General features: G+C 42.2%; 2 protein-coding genes across 2 annotated transcripts in view; one reads left to right on the top strand and one right to left on the bottom strand.

The window, feature by feature from the left end:
• Nucleotides 1-13,881, top strand: part of CLTC (clathrin heavy chain) — a 37,362-nt gene extending 23,481 nt beyond the window's left edge. Inside the window, exons 15-32 of the mRNA XM_035889564.1 lie at nucleotides 1,163-1,288; nucleotides 1,866-2,008; nucleotides 2,417-2,651; nucleotides 2,999-3,121; nucleotides 3,219-3,364; nucleotides 3,531-3,714; nucleotides 4,055-4,247; nucleotides 4,796-4,953; nucleotides 5,161-5,325; nucleotides 5,419-5,526; nucleotides 5,651-5,818; nucleotides 5,989-6,138; nucleotides 6,406-6,537; nucleotides 6,702-6,812; nucleotides 7,353-7,523; nucleotides 7,803-8,024; nucleotides 12,102-12,177; nucleotides 12,504-13,881. Coding sequence (XP_035745457.1) covers nucleotides 1,163-1,288; nucleotides 1,866-2,008; nucleotides 2,417-2,651; nucleotides 2,999-3,121; nucleotides 3,219-3,364; nucleotides 3,531-3,714; nucleotides 4,055-4,247; nucleotides 4,796-4,953; nucleotides 5,161-5,325; nucleotides 5,419-5,526; nucleotides 5,651-5,818; nucleotides 5,989-6,138; nucleotides 6,406-6,537; nucleotides 6,702-6,812; nucleotides 7,353-7,523; nucleotides 7,803-8,024; nucleotides 12,102-12,177; nucleotides 12,504-12,628 — 2,736 coding nt within the window. The 3' untranslated portion in view covers nucleotides 12,629-13,881. The remainder of the gene's footprint in view (nucleotides 1-1,162; nucleotides 1,289-1,865; nucleotides 2,009-2,416; nucleotides 2,652-2,998; nucleotides 3,122-3,218; nucleotides 3,365-3,530; nucleotides 3,715-4,054; nucleotides 4,248-4,795; nucleotides 4,954-5,160; nucleotides 5,326-5,418; nucleotides 5,527-5,650; nucleotides 5,819-5,988; nucleotides 6,139-6,405; nucleotides 6,538-6,701; nucleotides 6,813-7,352; nucleotides 7,524-7,802; nucleotides 8,025-12,101; nucleotides 12,178-12,503) is intronic.
• A 1,370-nt stretch (nucleotides 13,882-15,251) lies between these two features.
• On the bottom strand, nucleotides 15,252-16,298 carry PTRH2 (peptidyl-tRNA hydrolase 2). Its single transcript, XM_009633933.2, has 2 exons — nucleotides 16,217-16,298; nucleotides 15,252-15,875 (listed from the first exon to the last, which is right to left on the bottom strand). The coding sequence occupies exon 2, from the start codon at nucleotides 15,854-15,856 to the stop codon at nucleotides 15,353-15,355; it is 504 nt and encodes a 167-aa protein (XP_009632228.1). The 5' UTR covers nucleotides 15,857-15,875; nucleotides 16,217-16,298; the 3' UTR covers nucleotides 15,252-15,352.
• Nucleotides 16,299-16,304: the final 6 nt, after the last annotated feature.

Here is a 16,304-nt window from a genome sequence, read left to right as displayed (position 1 = left end):
TAAATACATGCTAACTGACTGTTACAGGTAGGATTTCGGAGCATTGCCGAAACATTTGTGAAAAGTGGAAAAGGATGGTGTGCTCCAAGCTCAGATTCTGTAGCCCGTTGTTAGTGCTGAGCTTATTGACAAATGTAACACTGCTAGAAATATCAGAGAAACAGTGTGGGAGGGGAAAACTTTATCTGGGAACATTTCCTGCCTTCATGTTTGTCAGTTACATAGCATAGTCTTAGATTTTGCTGATCATATCTGAAGATGGCAAAACTCTTCAAATGAGAATTCTATAAAAATAACCTGGTGTCACCGAGGTGTAAGGTATGTAAATTGATCAAGCCACCTAAGATAAGTTATCAAGCTGTCAAATTCCTGATGAAAGCTATTGTTTTTTGTGCTGTTCCATGTCTGGAATGTGCAGGACATGTACCAGGTAAATCTCCCAGTACAGGCCTCCCTGTGTAAAGTCCTTAAGTGTAATTTATATGTAGGATTATCTTCTGGGATGTGCATGTTCGAATAAGTGATTTGAAATATATATATCTGGAATATTGTCTACATAGACTGAGCTTCTGTACTGTAACTACTGTAATCTTATGCTGAAAGTTGGAATGCTTTTAGATAACTCATCTGATTAGCAATTTAAGTAGTACTTCTATAGCTTGATTCTTACTGCTCTCTATAATCTGTAGTTAGAAGGTATCACAAGACACATAGCACTTGACGTCGGTTCTGTATATGTTTTGGTATTTCTGTATATGATCATATTTCTGTATATGATCCACAACTTAATCTAGTCTTGGTTACAATTCCTTTTAAAATCCCAGAGTGCTAATCCTGCACACCAAACACCAGTGGCAACTAAAAATGCTATCTATAGCTTAGGCTTGTAATAGTTGTACTGTGTTGTAAAACTTCATAGACTCTGCCATGCAAAGGAGCAAGGTTAAACTTCAGAAAGCTTCTTGCTGTAGGCCCTGAAGTGGGTGTGAGTACTCCTACTTGCTACATATTGCAAACAATTAGCTGAACAATAAGCTGACATATTTAGTTGACTGTTGAATTTTGGCTTTCCAAATTCAGCTGCTTTAACAATTTAAGTGACTATACTTGTCTGCTTAAGCCCCAGAACAAAACCAAATTACTGAAGCTCTTCTCTTTATAGGAAGCTAAACTCACTGACCAATTGCCACTCATCATTGTCTGTGATCGCTTTGACTTTGTCCACGACTTGGTGCTGTACTTGTATAGAAATAATCTCCAAAAATATATTGAGATTTATGTACAGAAGGTAAGTTACAATTTGTCCCTTGGCTTTAATGATCAAACTGATGAACTTTCTAGAATTATATGCAGCTAAATGGCATTATGTTTGTAAGTATTCTGCAAACAGCCTCATACTTGAGACTGACATTTAAGTACCTATTAGCGGCCTCTGGTAAGTTAGCCCTTCCGTGAATTGGGTCTCTTACCTATTCTTCAGTCAAGCTGAGCAGTAACCCCTGCTAATGTGCCTTGTGAAGGAGGAAGACTTGGTAGAGTAACTTTGGAGTTCTTAGGGTAACTTTAGCTTCTAGCATTTTAGGTGGGGGAAGTCCTCCTTTGTACTTCCTGCAGGGACAGATTGGCTTGCTGAGGAGCTCTTCCTATGGGGACTATGCATGAGTGAGCCACGGAACTGTGGTGTGAACCTCTGCTGACTGAAGAATTGATTTTTCAAGCTTGCCCAGAACTTCAGGAAGTTGGGATTGAAGTCAGGAAGATGAGGTCAATCTTAACAAGCAGCCTTCATGTGTACTTCTAGGAGTAATTACTGACTCCTTGTACTGCATGACAACACACTGACTTCTTTAAATGATCCTGTTTAGGTGAATCCGAGCCGTCTGCCTGTTGTTATTGGGGGACTGCTTGATGTGGATTGCTCTGAAGATGTGATAAAGAACCTTATCCTCGTAGTGAGAGGTCAATTTTCGACTGATGAGCTTGTTGCAGAGGTTGAGAAAAGAAACAGGTATTAAATTGCTACAAGTCTCTTAACACTGCCAGACTGGTAATGGTTATACTGCTCACGCATCAACGCGTGTCCTCATTACATAGCTAAAGCTGGTACTGACATAACAAGAAGCTGCTGTTGGGTGAGCAAGCAGCAAAAGTCTGCTTTGCTTCTTGGCTGATGTGCGGATTTCCCTTAAGCAGCCTCAAGATAACAAGAGTCTTTGTCGTGTGATGTGTTCCAGGAAGTTATGTCATTATAATAATGAACTAGAACACAGGTCCTGTGTAAAATGGAGTCCTACAACTCTGGTTTAGTTATTGACAGTATCCTACACTAAAGCTGACTTCTATAGTGAAGAAACTGTGCAAGTGGATACTCACTTATTCACTCAACCTCTCTAATGTGAAAACTGCTTCCTTCTAGGCTGAAACTGCTTCTGCCCTGGCTGGAAGCAAGAATTCATGAGGGTTGTGAGGAGCCTGCAACTCACAATGCACTGGCCAAAATATACATTGATAGCAACAACAACCCAGAAAGATTCCTGCGTGAGAATCCTTATTATGATAGTCGCGTTGTTGGCAAGTACTGTGAGAAGAGGGACCCTCACCTGGCCTGTGTGGCTTATGAGCGTGGACAGTGCGATTTGGAACTTATTAATGTATGTATGTCAAGGCAGCTGACTCATGGGTTAAGTTCTAACCTGAGTATCGTGGGATAGGTGTTTAGGTTTATGACTGACAAAAGCATTTGTTTTCTAAAAAGTAATAAGCTAGGAACTGCTCACTTCTAACAGAATAGGTAGTTACTTGATCTCCCTCTGCAACTTAGTGAGAAATGGGAGACTCCCCTGGACATCCTAGAATGGGAGGCTAATGGAAGTACCAAAGCCTGAGATTTATAGTCTGCATCTCAGGCAGGCTTATTTGCTGTTGCAATACAATTAGCTCATCCATTGTAGGCTCAATAGCTGTGACTTCATTCTGAATAACCTTTGCCTTTCACTAGGTGTGCAATGAGAACTCCCTCTTCAAAAGTCTTTCCCGCTACTTAGTTCGCCGTAAAGACCCTGAACTGTGGGCCAGCGTACTACTGGAAAGCAACCCTTACAGAAGACCGCTAATTGACCAGGTATAACTGACAAAACATTAAAAGCCTTTGCTGTCCTAACTTGACCTGCTAGTACCTGACGTAACTGATTTGTCAATGGCTTGACTCTGTCTTACAGGTTGTACAGACTGCACTGTCAGAGACCCAGGACCCTGAGGAAGTCTCTGTTACTGTGAAGGCCTTCATGACTGCAGATCTTCCTAATGAGCTTATTGAACTGCTGGAGAAAATAGTTCTTGATAACTCTGTGTTCAGTGAGCACAGGTGTGTAAAGTCAAAGCTAAGTCTCAGGAAACTTGAAATTATTCCTGGTGCAGGTGTTAAATTGTGATCATGTGGAACAGCAAATAAACTAATACCTTCTCCAGAGGGGAGGGTAAATCTCTTGATCATTACTTGATATGTATTAATATTTTCTTTCTCTATTTAGGAATCTGCAGAACCTTCTCATTCTTACAGCTATTAAGGCTGATCGTACCCGTGTCATGGAATACATCAACCGCCTGGATAACTATGATGCTCCAGACATAGCCAATATAGCTATCAGCAATGAGCTTTTTGAGGAGGCATTTGCTATCTTCAGGAAGTTTGATGTCAACACATCAGCTGTACAGGTATCTTAAAATCTCAGTCTGTAGTAACTCCCTGTGATATGCGCATCCTTGCACAAGGACTTTGCTATTAACTTGTGACTTCAGTACTTAACACCAATTATTAAAGTGACCAAAGCTGCTCAGTGTCTTGTCTTACAAAGCAGAACATTGTGTATTGAACCCTCTAGTAAGTGAAACTTTGTAAGCATAAAACCACTCATGCTGCGTGGGATGCATACAGTAGTCCCTATTTCAAAAGCAACTGCAGATCCATTGAAGAACTAACATAAAACACAGCTTCAGTGTCTTTTAAAATTGACCTTTACAGAGAGTGGCTGATCATGGTAACCCTTTTCTGTAGGTATTAATAGAGCACATTGGAAACCTGGATCGTGCATATGAATTTGCTGAACGCTGCAATGAGCCTGCTGTATGGAGTCAGCTGGCTAAAGCACAGCTTCAGAAAGGGATGGTGAAGGAAGCAATTGACTCGTATATTAAAGCAGATGATCCTTCCTCATACATGGAAGTTGTTCAAGCTGCCAATGCCAGTGGTATGATTAAGTTTTATTTAAATCCTTGCTGTTGATTATGTTCAGCTCTTTTGCGTGGTCTGTTGCCCAAACTGCAGTTCTGCCGAACCTGTATCTTGATGCAAGTAAAGGAATCTGGTCTTTCAAAGACTGCCATAAATGAGAATGGGAAAAGATAGTGTATTCCATTTGCAGGTAATTAGTGGTCTTACAACTACCTCCTTTAGCTAGCTGGAGACTTCTGTCACAGCAGTTGCTACTAAGGAGGTCTTTGCATGACGTTAAATACCAGGATTTATTTAGTTAGGCCCATCGTAAGGTGACGTTATTACTCTGATGTAGCATGTGCAGTATGCAGGCTAGTCTTGATGTTGGGGCATAGCTGTAGAAATACTTAACACCCATCGTAAGGTGACGTTATTACTCTGATGTAGTGTATGCAGGCTAGTCTTGATGTTGGGACATAGCTGTAGAAATACTTAACGTCAAACTAGATTGAGCTGGTAGTACAGCTTAAGCACAAGCGCCCTTAATGGTGGGAAGTAAGCATTCTGAACTCTGTTTCATAGGAAACTGGGAAGAACTGGTGAAGTATCTCCAGATGGCACGCAAGAAGGCCCGGGAATCATATGTGGAAACGGAATTAATCTTTGCTCTTGCAAAAACAAACCGTCTAGCAGAGCTAGAGGAGTTTATCAATGGACCCAACAATGCACATATCCAGCAAGTGAGTGAGACTGAGTTTCAGTTTTGCTGAATTACAGCAGCAGCAGGCTCCTTAGGCTTTGTGAATGAGAGGGGCTGTTTGGATATGCAGATAAATCTTGGACTTAAAAGGCATTTCCATTTTGATAATAGCTTGAATGCTACAAACTTTTCATGTAAGCCCTTGACTGAAAATCTGCAAGAATAACCTGGTTATGCTCTCTTGTAGGTTGGTGATCGCTGTTATGATGAAAAGATGTATGAAGCAGCTAAGCTGTTGTATAACAATGTGTCCAACTTTGGCCGTTTAGCCTCGACTTTAGTTCACCTAGGTGAATACCAGGCAGCTGTGGATGGTGCTCGGAAAGCAAACAGTACTCGCACATGGAAAGAGGTAAACTTACGGATTTGAGAAGTTAAGGGACTTCAAAGCTGTAGCCTCTTCAGAAGCTTTGATTATAAGCAATAATGCAATTTTTAATTCCAGGTCTGCTTCGCTTGTGTTGATGGAAAAGAGTTCCGCCTGGCCCAGATGTGTGGTCTCCATATTGTAGTGCATGCAGATGAGTTGGAAGAGCTAATTAACTATTACCAGGTAATTAAGCTGACCCCTGTTGTGCAGTCAAAGTCTAAATTCTTTCATGTCAACTCTGTCTGAAACTGGAAAATTAGGGTCAGGTTGGTTCCTAATGTGAAGCATCTCTAACTGTATCTCTTAGGATCGTGGCTACTTTGAGGAGCTGATAACTATGTTGGAAGCAGCACTTGGACTTGAGCGAGCACACATGGGGATGTTTACAGAGCTAGCAATTCTTTACTCCAAATTCAAGCCACAGAAGATGAGGGAGCACTTGGAGCTGTTCTGGTCCAGAGTCAACATCCCCAAGGTGAAAGTCTGAGGCCTTAAATTTAACTTAAAATGCATCTGTCAGGTTTGTCTGTACCTAGCTTTTGCAATAGCAGCTTTTGTGGTTGTTAATAGCCCTAAAGCCTGAGCACTGACGGACACTGATAGCAATACATGTTAAGTGGAATTTCTAATGTGCCTTCTGCTTAGGTTCTGAGAGCTGCAGAACAAGCCCATCTCTGGGCTGAACTGGTGTTCTTGTATGATAAGTATGAAGAATATGATAACGCCATAATCACAATGATGAATCACCCAACAGATGCTTGGAAAGAAGGCCAGTTCAAAGATATCATCACTAAGGTATTACTTTCCTAGTGAAAGGAGATAAAGCTCTTGCTATGTGCACTTCAGATCTCTTCCTTCACTAGCAGCCTGTTTAAAATTCCAAGTTCTTGATATTGCCACATAACTTCAAAGCAAATCAACTAAAGAGATTGCTAGAGATGAGAGTGAGTCTTGGATGGGTGGCTCAGCTGTGCTGGAATATCTAAGGTTACGTCTGTCTTTCATTTGGATTCCTCTACAGTCAAGCTTCTGCTCTGAATGTGCATCCTTACTCATCTCTAGGTGGCCAATGTGGAGCTGTATTACAAGGCAGTTCAATTCTATTTGGAATTTAAACCTCTGTTGCTCAATGATCTGCTGATGGTGTTGTCTCCTCGGCTTGACCACACTCGTGCTGTCACCTTCTTCACAAAGGTAATTCTACTGTTCAGATCAAAGAAAAAGTTGCAATTGGAAAAGGATTTAGCTGTAGTAGCATTTTAAAATGCTTAGCTACTTCACTGCCTCACAGGGAAGGTGCTAGGAGACCTCTACAAAAAGTTATCTTGACTTAAATTTATCTACCTGATTCCTTGAAGGTCAAACAGCTACCACTGGTTAAGCCTTACTTGCGCTCTGTTCAAAATCACAACAACAAATCGGTGAATGAGTCCCTGAACAACCTCTTCATTATTGAAGAAGATTACCAGGTATGTCTTGTCTGGAAATGGTAGTATCTGGAATGGGTGTCGACTTGCATGTTGTATATGCTCCATAATAGAAGCAGCTATTCCTGAATTTCAAAGTTTTATTCAAGCTGGCTCCTGTGTCAGTATTAACCTAATATTTTGGGTCATTCCTACTGGGGACAGACTGGCTAGTTTGTTATGAGTGTGACAGACCAGCTTTTATTTAAGGCAAGCAGTGGGTGCTAAGGAAAGAACTCGCAGAAAGAGCAAACACTTACGATGTCCAGCTGTTCTATTGTTTTCAGAGAATGGCTGACTGGTATTGAGAGGCTCTTAACCTCAGCAATCACTACTGAAAAATACTAACTGGAATACCCTAAATTACATGTGTGTCAAATGCAGCTGCTTAAAAAAAAAAAAATTCTCTGCAGGTCTGGCTAGAATACTTTATCCTCCTAGAAGTAGGAGTGCAGAACCAGTATGTATGGAAAATGTTTGCATCTTTGTGGATGCAGTTGTACATTTGAGGTCTGAATAACTTTTTTTTTCTACTTAACTCAGGCTCTTAGGACTTCTATAGATGCTTATGACAACTTTGACAACATTTCTCTTGCTCAACGTTTGGAGAAACACGAACTAATAGAATTCCGAAGAATTGCTGCGTATCTCTTCAAAGGAAACAATCGCTGGAAGCAGAGCGTAGAACTCTGTAAGAAAGACAGACTGTATAAGGTAAGACCACTACACAGGTCTACTTTAGCATACTTGGCCTGTTTGGAGACCTGTGACTTTCTTGTAAAGCTGCATCTCTTTGGATGCCACTAGGTGGTGCCTGTTAATCTGGCAAATCTTGCTTTGGAGTGGCAGTAGATGGACAGATTTCTTGGAAACAAATCATAGAATGCCTTCTCTCTGATAATGTCAGTAATAGATTGCAACTTAGTTAAATACCACATCTGTGTCTGATTGTACTATGGCATCTGAGGCTAAACAGACTCTCTCGTGTTGTAGGATGCAATGCAGTATGCTTCAGAGTCCAAAGATACTGAACTGGCAGAAGAGTTGTTGCAGTGGTTCTTGCAGGAGAACAAGAGAGAATGCTTTGGTGCTTGTCTCTTCACTTGCTACGATCTCCTGAGGCCAGATGTTGTCTTGGAAACAGCATGGAGGCACAACATCATGGACTTTGCCATGCCATACTTTATTCAGGTCATGAAGGAATACTTGACCAAGGTAAGAGAGCAGGTGCTTCTCCAACAGTGAAAGCTTGTTAGTCACTGTGGTGTATGCCTTGAGACTGTCTGCTTGCTACTAACATTGATATGGGCTTTGTCAAATGTCTGTCTGTCCATGTCCACACTTATTTTTCAGTCCATCTGGGGAGAGACTTCGCCCTCTAAGAGACTGAAACACTTACAGACTCCAATCTATCTACCAATTAAAGAACCTACATCAGTAGTATTTGCCTGACCATGGGCAGTGTCTTAAAGTAGTTCCAGGATTCAAGCTTTTCATATGCTGTGTTAGTCAGGAATCCCAGGTTTGGGATCAGGCTCTAACTAAATTCTAGACTGTATACTAAAAAAGCTTTATAGCAGGTTCTTGACTTAACTTGGTCTGCTGTGCGTTTAACTTAAAATGTGGCTTTCATACTTAATGGCGCTAACTATGACTCAGCTTTTGTTTGAAGTGACTTAGGATGGGGAGAATACATGGTAATGCTCTGACATACTTGGACCAGATTTGAGTTAAATACCAACTGTCACTAGCAAGATTTGCCCAACTGAAGCTTTTAGGTATCTTCCAGTGAAATGATGTAAATTCCTTAATGATTAAGACTCTGTGAGAAGCAAAAGTTTAACTCGGTGCTCGAGTCAATGAAGACTAGAGTGCCTATCTAGATTTGCCTGGCTGTTACTTCTAAAGTCAGGACTACTCAGTAGTCCTATAGCAATTTGCTATCCTTAAATGCTGTATTTTGGGGGAGGTGGGGAGCTATCTAAGTAACAGCATTGCTTGTCAGATATGCCTGATGTAGTAAGCTAATACTGGGCCTCTTGAGAGTAGTAGTCTTGCAGTAGGATTCTTAGCAGATGATGAAATTTTAATCTTTAAAGGATTAGGATATAACTGTAGTGTAGCTAATGAAATCAATGCAGTAAGGTCTAGCAATGAGCAGAGCTGCCTTTCTAAAGCAGATACTTCTGGTGTATCTTTGTTTTTACTCGCCTGTACCTTAATTATTTCTTCCCTGACGCTTTTGTTTCTACCTTTTATATGCTAAATATGGAATTTGATTTTTCTAAGCTGCACCTTCTGAATTCCTTTGCAGGTTGATGCAATAAAGGAAAAGGTGAAAGTTGATTCTTGTTTTCCATCTTTAAGTCTGGAGGACTAAGTCTAAGGATTCTGCATGAGTTTTTTTTCTCTCCTATGTTTACTACACTGCTGCTACTGCTTTTCCCCCAAACAAAATATCACTAAAGCATATGCAAATTGTTTAACTCTACAAGTAGCTAGTGCTGTAGGACAAAAGTAGATTCATTTGCTACTAATAAGCTAATAGATCCTCAGGAAGGGCACACAGGTGATCAGTTGGATCACAGTCAACCTGGTAGTGAAAGGATACATAAGTGCTACTATTTGATGGCCAATCTGACTGGAAGAACTTCATACAATAAGAAACAATTGTCTTGGACCACTGTCTCTGAACCATAAATCGATACAGCATTTGCTACTTTAAGGACTGTGATCCAGTTCCTGATCTCTTGACCATTACTAATGCGTGCTGACAGTAGGCAGAATAGACACTAGCTGCTTTAGAAGAGACTCTTCCTCATTCAGGTGTCCAGTTCTTATGGTGCTAGTCTAATCCACATGGTGCTCTAGTTCACATAGCAACTTAAAACTTCAGCTATTAGACAAAGTCTGTGGTTCTCTTCCCTGTAGTAAATTTCTTGTAGCTGTGCAAAAAAAGACTGCCTTCCAAGCTCTCCAGCTTCACTAAACTTCTCTTGCTACCTCATTTAAAAAAAAAAAAAAGTAATGCTTATTGCTCTTCTGGGGCTACTCTGAGGCTTGCCTTTTGCTATGCAATTTTGCCCTTCCAAAGGGCAATCGCTAAGGTTTCTGTCCATCTGCTTCTGTACAAATAGCACTCCGATTCTCCTTAGACCAAAGGTCAGCCTTAGTGTGAGTTTTGCATTAATGTGGTTGAGCAAAGGGCGAACAAACTGACAAATGGCTTGAAGATGGACTAAATGCAAACTGCTTCTTGGTGACAAGATGTCTGTAATTACACCACTGGAACTCAAGGCTAACCTGACTAAAATGTGTAGTGTAAGGTCCTTCAGCAGCTAGTAGGTGAGGCAGTAAGAAAGCGTGTGTGTGAAAAAAGGTAATTGAACTGTAGTGTTTGCATAAACTACGCATGTGTAGCAGTCATTGCAATTACATCCCACTATTCCTTAAGCTACAAGGCATTGCTGTGGGCTGCGTGTGGTTTTTTGGGGGGAGCCTGTATGGCAGTCATCTTCAGACCTCACTCTTGCTTCAGTACTTTTGCCTCTTTTTCATGCACACATAACACAATAACATTGAATGCATGTTACTTTTCCTCTGCAGCTTATTGCAGTCCCTGTGGAAAAGCCTTTAAAACAATCTTGCTACAAGTGTGTAGGGTACTGAACCTGGTGATGCTCAAGCAAGTGGTGTAAGAACCATCCTGCAGGCTGGTTTCAAACTTGTGCTTGTTATTGTAAATATTTTTTCAGCTCTAAGGGGAGGCATCAAAACTTGGTCAAAAATGCATTAAATGTCCTGGGCTGGAGGCTTTCCAAGTGTGTGTAAGCCAAACGCCCCGGCTTAGTAGCAAACTCCGCACGTTCTCCTTGGATTTGCATCTCTAAACTTGTGCTTCTGTGTTCAATGTGTTGCTATTTGAGTTAAAAACAGTGCAGTTCTCAGCACGGTGTCTGGAAACGAGTCTCAAAAGCATTGGCATACTCCTGTGCACTTTGACAGCAGCAAGCCAGATACTGGTGTGAGGCAACAAAAAGGCTTGCCATGAAAGCCCAGTCAATGAATGAACTCATAAAGCTCAGGACTTATGCCACTTCCTGGATTTATGCCTCTAATTGAGGTTACAAATTAACAGCTTTATGGAACAGATGTTGTAATTCACAACTAAAACGAAGAAAGCAGTTAGAGCTGCCTGCATCTATTTGCTTACGTAGCACAGTTAAGCAGAAAACTGTTCAACTCATGGATGTTGGTGTAGCTGAGTAAGTAATGCCGACCCTGTGTAAGTACAGGAAACCTGTCTTCAAACTCCTTTATTAAGGACACAAGTGAAACAAGAGACTAATCTGGTTTGTGAGTTGTCTTACTAATTACAAAGTAATTGGCATGATCGTCTCTGACTTTATTCTAAATCTTATCTCCCAGGTAAAATACCAATACCTAATTTTTGTGGTTTTAGTTTCAGGGCCTGCCTTAGACTGTAGTAATGCTGAGTTTCCTTGGATCTGTTTTAGTAATAAGCGATATTTCACTACAGAACAAGTTTCTTCTCTTGCCTTTCTGTAGGGGTGGGCTAACAGCACAATTGCACTTGTTGTGCAGCAGGGTGAAGCTGGCTAGTCTTGTCTCATTACTGTGTATTAAGTTGAGTATTTGTGGGTTTAGGCTGACTGCCACACAGTTCTAGAGTGGACAAAAGCAAGTCTTATACACATGCATTCTCTGCATTTGAACTTAAATTGCATGAGTGAATGGGTTTGGAAAGTGAAATCTTGAGGCTCAAGTGACATGTCGGATGCTATTGCAGTCTTCTGTATACAAATACCAACTTCAGATTGCTGTGCTTCAGTGTTACATTCAGGGAAACTTCTCCAGGTCTGGGCACTACCTTAGCAATGGCTCCAACACCAAAGGTCTCCAAACGACACTGTGCTAAAATCTGAGTTTGGGTCCGAAGGCTGTTGGTTTGCAGTAGTTGGAGCAACACTGACTGACGAGCTTACTGATGTCAAAGTAGCTCTAGCCCAGTATGGGACCTTTCATATAAAGCTTCAGCCTGGAGTGAGCTTTCAAAGAAGTTCCACAAATCCCTCAATTAGGGATTTTTTTTCAGGAAACGGACAGTCTTGACTGCACCAGTACCAACATTGCTACTTGAATTGATCTTAACTTGTAAATGGTCTCCTTTTCTTGATGGGTGTTAACATACCACTAAGGCTTTTCCACTTCTCTGCCATGAATAAGTACCTCTTTCAGAGGAGTTTTTTTAATTGTTGGTCTCAATTCCAGGTGGATAAACTGGATGCATCAGAGTCTCTGAGAAAGGAAGAGGAGCAAGCTACGGAAACGCAACCTATCGTTTATGGTAATGCTTTAGTTCATATGTTGTCAGGAACACGTTTTGCTTTTAAAACAACAATTCTCTAGTCACGTGCTTTCCCAAGGAAGTCCTTGGAGATGGGAACGTTCTTCATGTGAAGTCTTAAGGGGATGTGTTCCAAAACACTAGATAAAGTACAAATCTGATGCTGCTGCCAAGTTTGGATAAGGACTGTGAGGTTTAAGATTGTCCTAACTCATATTAGGGAGTTATTGTTTAAACATACAAATGTCTCCAGGGAAGTTGCAGGAATTCTGCTGACTGAACTCCCAGTACCGAGGAATAAAGATAAAAACTGCTCTGTCTTCCAGGTCAGCCACAGCTAATGTTGACAGCAGGACCCAGTGTCGCAGTTCCTCCACAAGCACCTTTTGGCTATGGCTACACCGCGCCTCCGTATGGGCAACCGCAGCCAGGCTTTGGGTACAGCATGTAAGGTGCAGCACAAGTCAGTTTGGAGCTAGCATATTTTCTTACTGAAACTCCACCGTCCCTCCCCGCTTTAACTCATAACAGGGAAAAAGCAAGAGTTCTGCCTCGTGTTCTTGTAACCTTTATTTCATGAAGGACTGTTTTTTCTAGCGCAAACTATTTGAATCACTTATGTTAAATCTTTTTCACATTCCATGTCATTTAGACTTTACTTTAAAAGGGGAATAGTTTAAACAACTTTGTTCAAGTGGGCTTTTGCAGGACTGCTTATTACCATTAAGTCTATTGTGAAGATTCTGATTTGCACTCTATAGTGTTAAACTCTAATATTGAATCTTAAGTTCATTGTATGTGAGCAGCTTACAGTATGTACTGTCTATTCTAAATGCATTTAAGTCTCACTGTATATTCGGAGAAAGCTGAAGCAAAGATACTTGTATTTGACCTTGCAAGACTGCTGACAAGAGACAACACTAATCAGCATATCCTACCCTGGTTGGATTGCATAGCTCTAAAAGAATTTAAAATGCGTACAGACAACCTTGCCTGACTTAAAATGAGTAAAAAAAAAAAAAAAAAAATTTTTTTTCCATAACCTATGCAGGTTTTTCCAGTTATGCATATAGAAAATGCTAGTGTCTTTTTGCTCACTCCATATGTAACAGATGACCTTATGTTGTGCTGTATCCTGTGCTTTTGTGGGACATTCCATTCAGGAACAGAGCACCATGATTCCAATCTGTGTATTTACTAACCCTGCCCTGAGGTTTGTGTATGTTGGATATTGTGGTGTTTTAGATCACTGTTTTGAGTGTACAGAAGAGAGAATTCAAGCATATTGCTGTTCAGTTTTGTTTGTGCAATTTGAAATTACTCAATTTAAAAATAAATTACTGGACTGTGGACATGCTGCATAGTGGTAGCTTCACTTTACTGTCGTCAAAAAGGACCTTAGAACTCGAACCAAGTATTACAGTGCTAGTAGTATGGGGCATGCAGGCGCGTACAGTCGAGGGCGTGAGGGGCCATTAGGAGAGCAGCAATGGAGACCATTAGTGGTGTCTTGCACTGAGGGGGCAATACAAGAAAATATGTAATGGTTTTTCTATAGAAAGATTATGCCAGAGAGAAGGGAATAGCACTTTTCAATAGTTGGCTGCACTGTGGTCAACTACAGCATATTTGACCAGGTGATACGTTAGGATTGTAGTAGGGTGCGTCAGTTAAATTGAGATCATGTTCTAGGTATGTAAGTTGCCTTAAATATATTTAGCTTCAAATAAAATTGACTTAAATGTTTCTCTATGAATACTGTCATATTTGAGCGCAATGAGTATTACAGCACTGGCCACCTTTTGTGATTGCTGTAGGTGCTTCTGCCTCCTAACCAGGAGCCGGCCTCAGTGTCAGGTTCCAGCTCTGGGGCTGAATCCCTGTCCTGCTTGCTTGGGTGAGCCCCACAGCTGAGCACTGCAGCAGTTCCATGTGTAGTGGTGGGTGTCAGGTTTTGGGGGGCTGAACCTGCCACAAGCTGTATGTGGCTGTAAGTCTTTAGTCAAGAGCGTGGTGGAGCAACAGTCTGCAGTGAATAGTGTCAGTCTTCGAAAAGTGTTACGCCTAAGAGGTGCGCTTTAAAAACTTCTGTTCTGTGCTTATTATGCTTGCATTTCAACCCCTCTGACATTCCCTCTGGGTCTGTAAGTTTAACTGATGGAGATAAATCCTTCCGTTCCCTTTTTCGCAACATATTTCATAGGTACTCAACTGGAAGGCATGGCCTGACAGGCTGTAAAAGCACACTTCTTGCAAAACAGCTTTGTTACAAAACTGACTCAGGGAAGTCCACCCCATCAGCAGCGCAGCGCGCTTCTGCAGTGTTAGAGCTGCACTGGGGCTGCACGGGTAGAATTTGCACAGGAGCCGTGATCAGCATGAGCTGAACCCTGTCCAGTAACTTCTGTAATCGAGCACTTCCTTAACCCCAAGAAAACCTGCTAATCCCAAGTAAAACGGGATTTAAGGCACTGACAACCTGTTTATGTGTGGGGAAACTCCCTCTACCTTGGCTAAGCAGGGAGTGCTGACCTGCTTGCAGCTTCCTGCACGTGCAGTAGCTATGCAGACACCTCCAGAAAGGAGTGCCGCTTATGGCTGCTCCCCACAACCGTTTACTTAAGCTCTGGGCTGCAAAGCCTGTTTAACTTGGTCAGCCGCATACCAGTTATAAGCTATTGCACCAGTTACTGGGTTAGAAACTGTGCAGGAAGTTGACTACAGCTGCCCCCATCTCTACAGGGCAATTTTTAACTGCTTCAGTGGCTAATCTTTTCCAACTTAAAAAATGGATCCCTTCAAAAGGCAGGGAGAAGGAACCTGTCATTTTTTTAGGACATGGGACAAATTCTGTTAAGCTTCATTAATGCTTTTCTTCAGCCAGTAAACCCAACAAAGCACAAAACCCTCAATCGATGCCACAAGTCTTAAAATATTATTGTGGGTACTAAAATCCTGCCAGCTCTCCTTTCCTCTACCCCTCTGAGCCTAGCATATTCTTTCCCGCTTTAGAAAGACAATACAGAAGCTAGAGAAACTCATGACTTGCAAATTAAAATCTTACAAAACCTGGTTATTTTATTTATACTGAGAGAATATACAGGGGGAAAAACTTGGGTTTTCTCCCTTCAGTACCACCATACACCACCGCATTCAGATTTCTTTGGTCCCCAGTTTAGAAGAGTTTCAGGTGACCGGAAACTTTATCGACTATATCGGCTGGTCCTGGTCCAATACCAAGGACTGTCTGGGAGCCTGGAGCTATCTGAGTACGGCCTGCGTCTTGTATTAGGCTGACAGTCAGTCCGAGGTGTTTAGCCTCAGCCAGGAGTTGCATCAGAGTCTCCTCATCGGGAGCTTTGAGGACCACCTTAGGTTGCCCGCAGTACTCCCACTGCTTCAGGAGTTCGGGATTTCTTCTCTGAACTTGCTTGTAGGCAGAAACAGCAGCGTGGGAACACTGCGCCGCTACTTTACCCTTTCCCATCTTCAAGTCGTTGCGGACGATCAGCACCATCTTGAACTCCCCGGACTCTCCCATGACGTTGGCTTCGCTCCCCAGGTGGGCGCCGGCTTTGGGCTGCCTGAAGAGCCTCCCGCGGATGCCCCAGCCCAGGCACACTCCGCACGCCACCCCAGCGATGATGCTGAGGAACCCGGGTTTAGAGAGGTAATCCATGATGGATGCGGGAGACCAGCTGTGTGAAAGCGGGGAGAAAGACAGAATTTAATCGAGCGTTTTTCAGCTTGTGAGAGCACACCCGGTTATTTGGAGACAACAGCTGTTAAAAAAAAAAAAAAAAATAATTATCCCATCTTCATGCACTGGGAAAGGATGTTCCGGGATGCCTTCCCCGGTCTCCTGCTCTACCGAGGCCTGCTTTCTCATCGCAAACACGTCACCGGTGACGGGTTTCAAATCGGGATGGGGAAGGAAGTAAAAAAATCCGCAAATTAGGCGACGGGTTACACCAAAACCCGCTGAGGGAAAGGGTAAAATGGTGGGGTTTTTTTTTTAAAGTCAATCCGCAAAATTCACCTGAGAGCTCCTCCCGGGGAGGGAGCGAGGGGCGGGGCAGAGCCAGGCAGCCACGGCCTCGCCAGGCCCCGCGCACCGGCGCTGGCAA

Source organism: Egretta garzetta, unplaced genomic scaffold (assembly GCF_000687185.1).
Source record: "Egretta garzetta isolate BGI_Z169 unplaced genomic scaffold, ASM68718v1 scaffold112, whole genome shotgun sequence".
NCBI lineage: Eukaryota > Metazoa > Chordata > Aves > Pelecaniformes > Ardeidae > Egretta > Egretta garzetta.
This window is presented reverse-complemented; position numbering and strand designations above follow the sequence as displayed.

Coding starts and splice junctions, on each gene's coding strand:
- PTRH2 (XM_009633933.2), bottom strand. CDS start 15,856: ATGGATTACCTCTCTAAACCCGGGTTCCTCAGCATCATCGCTGGGGTG.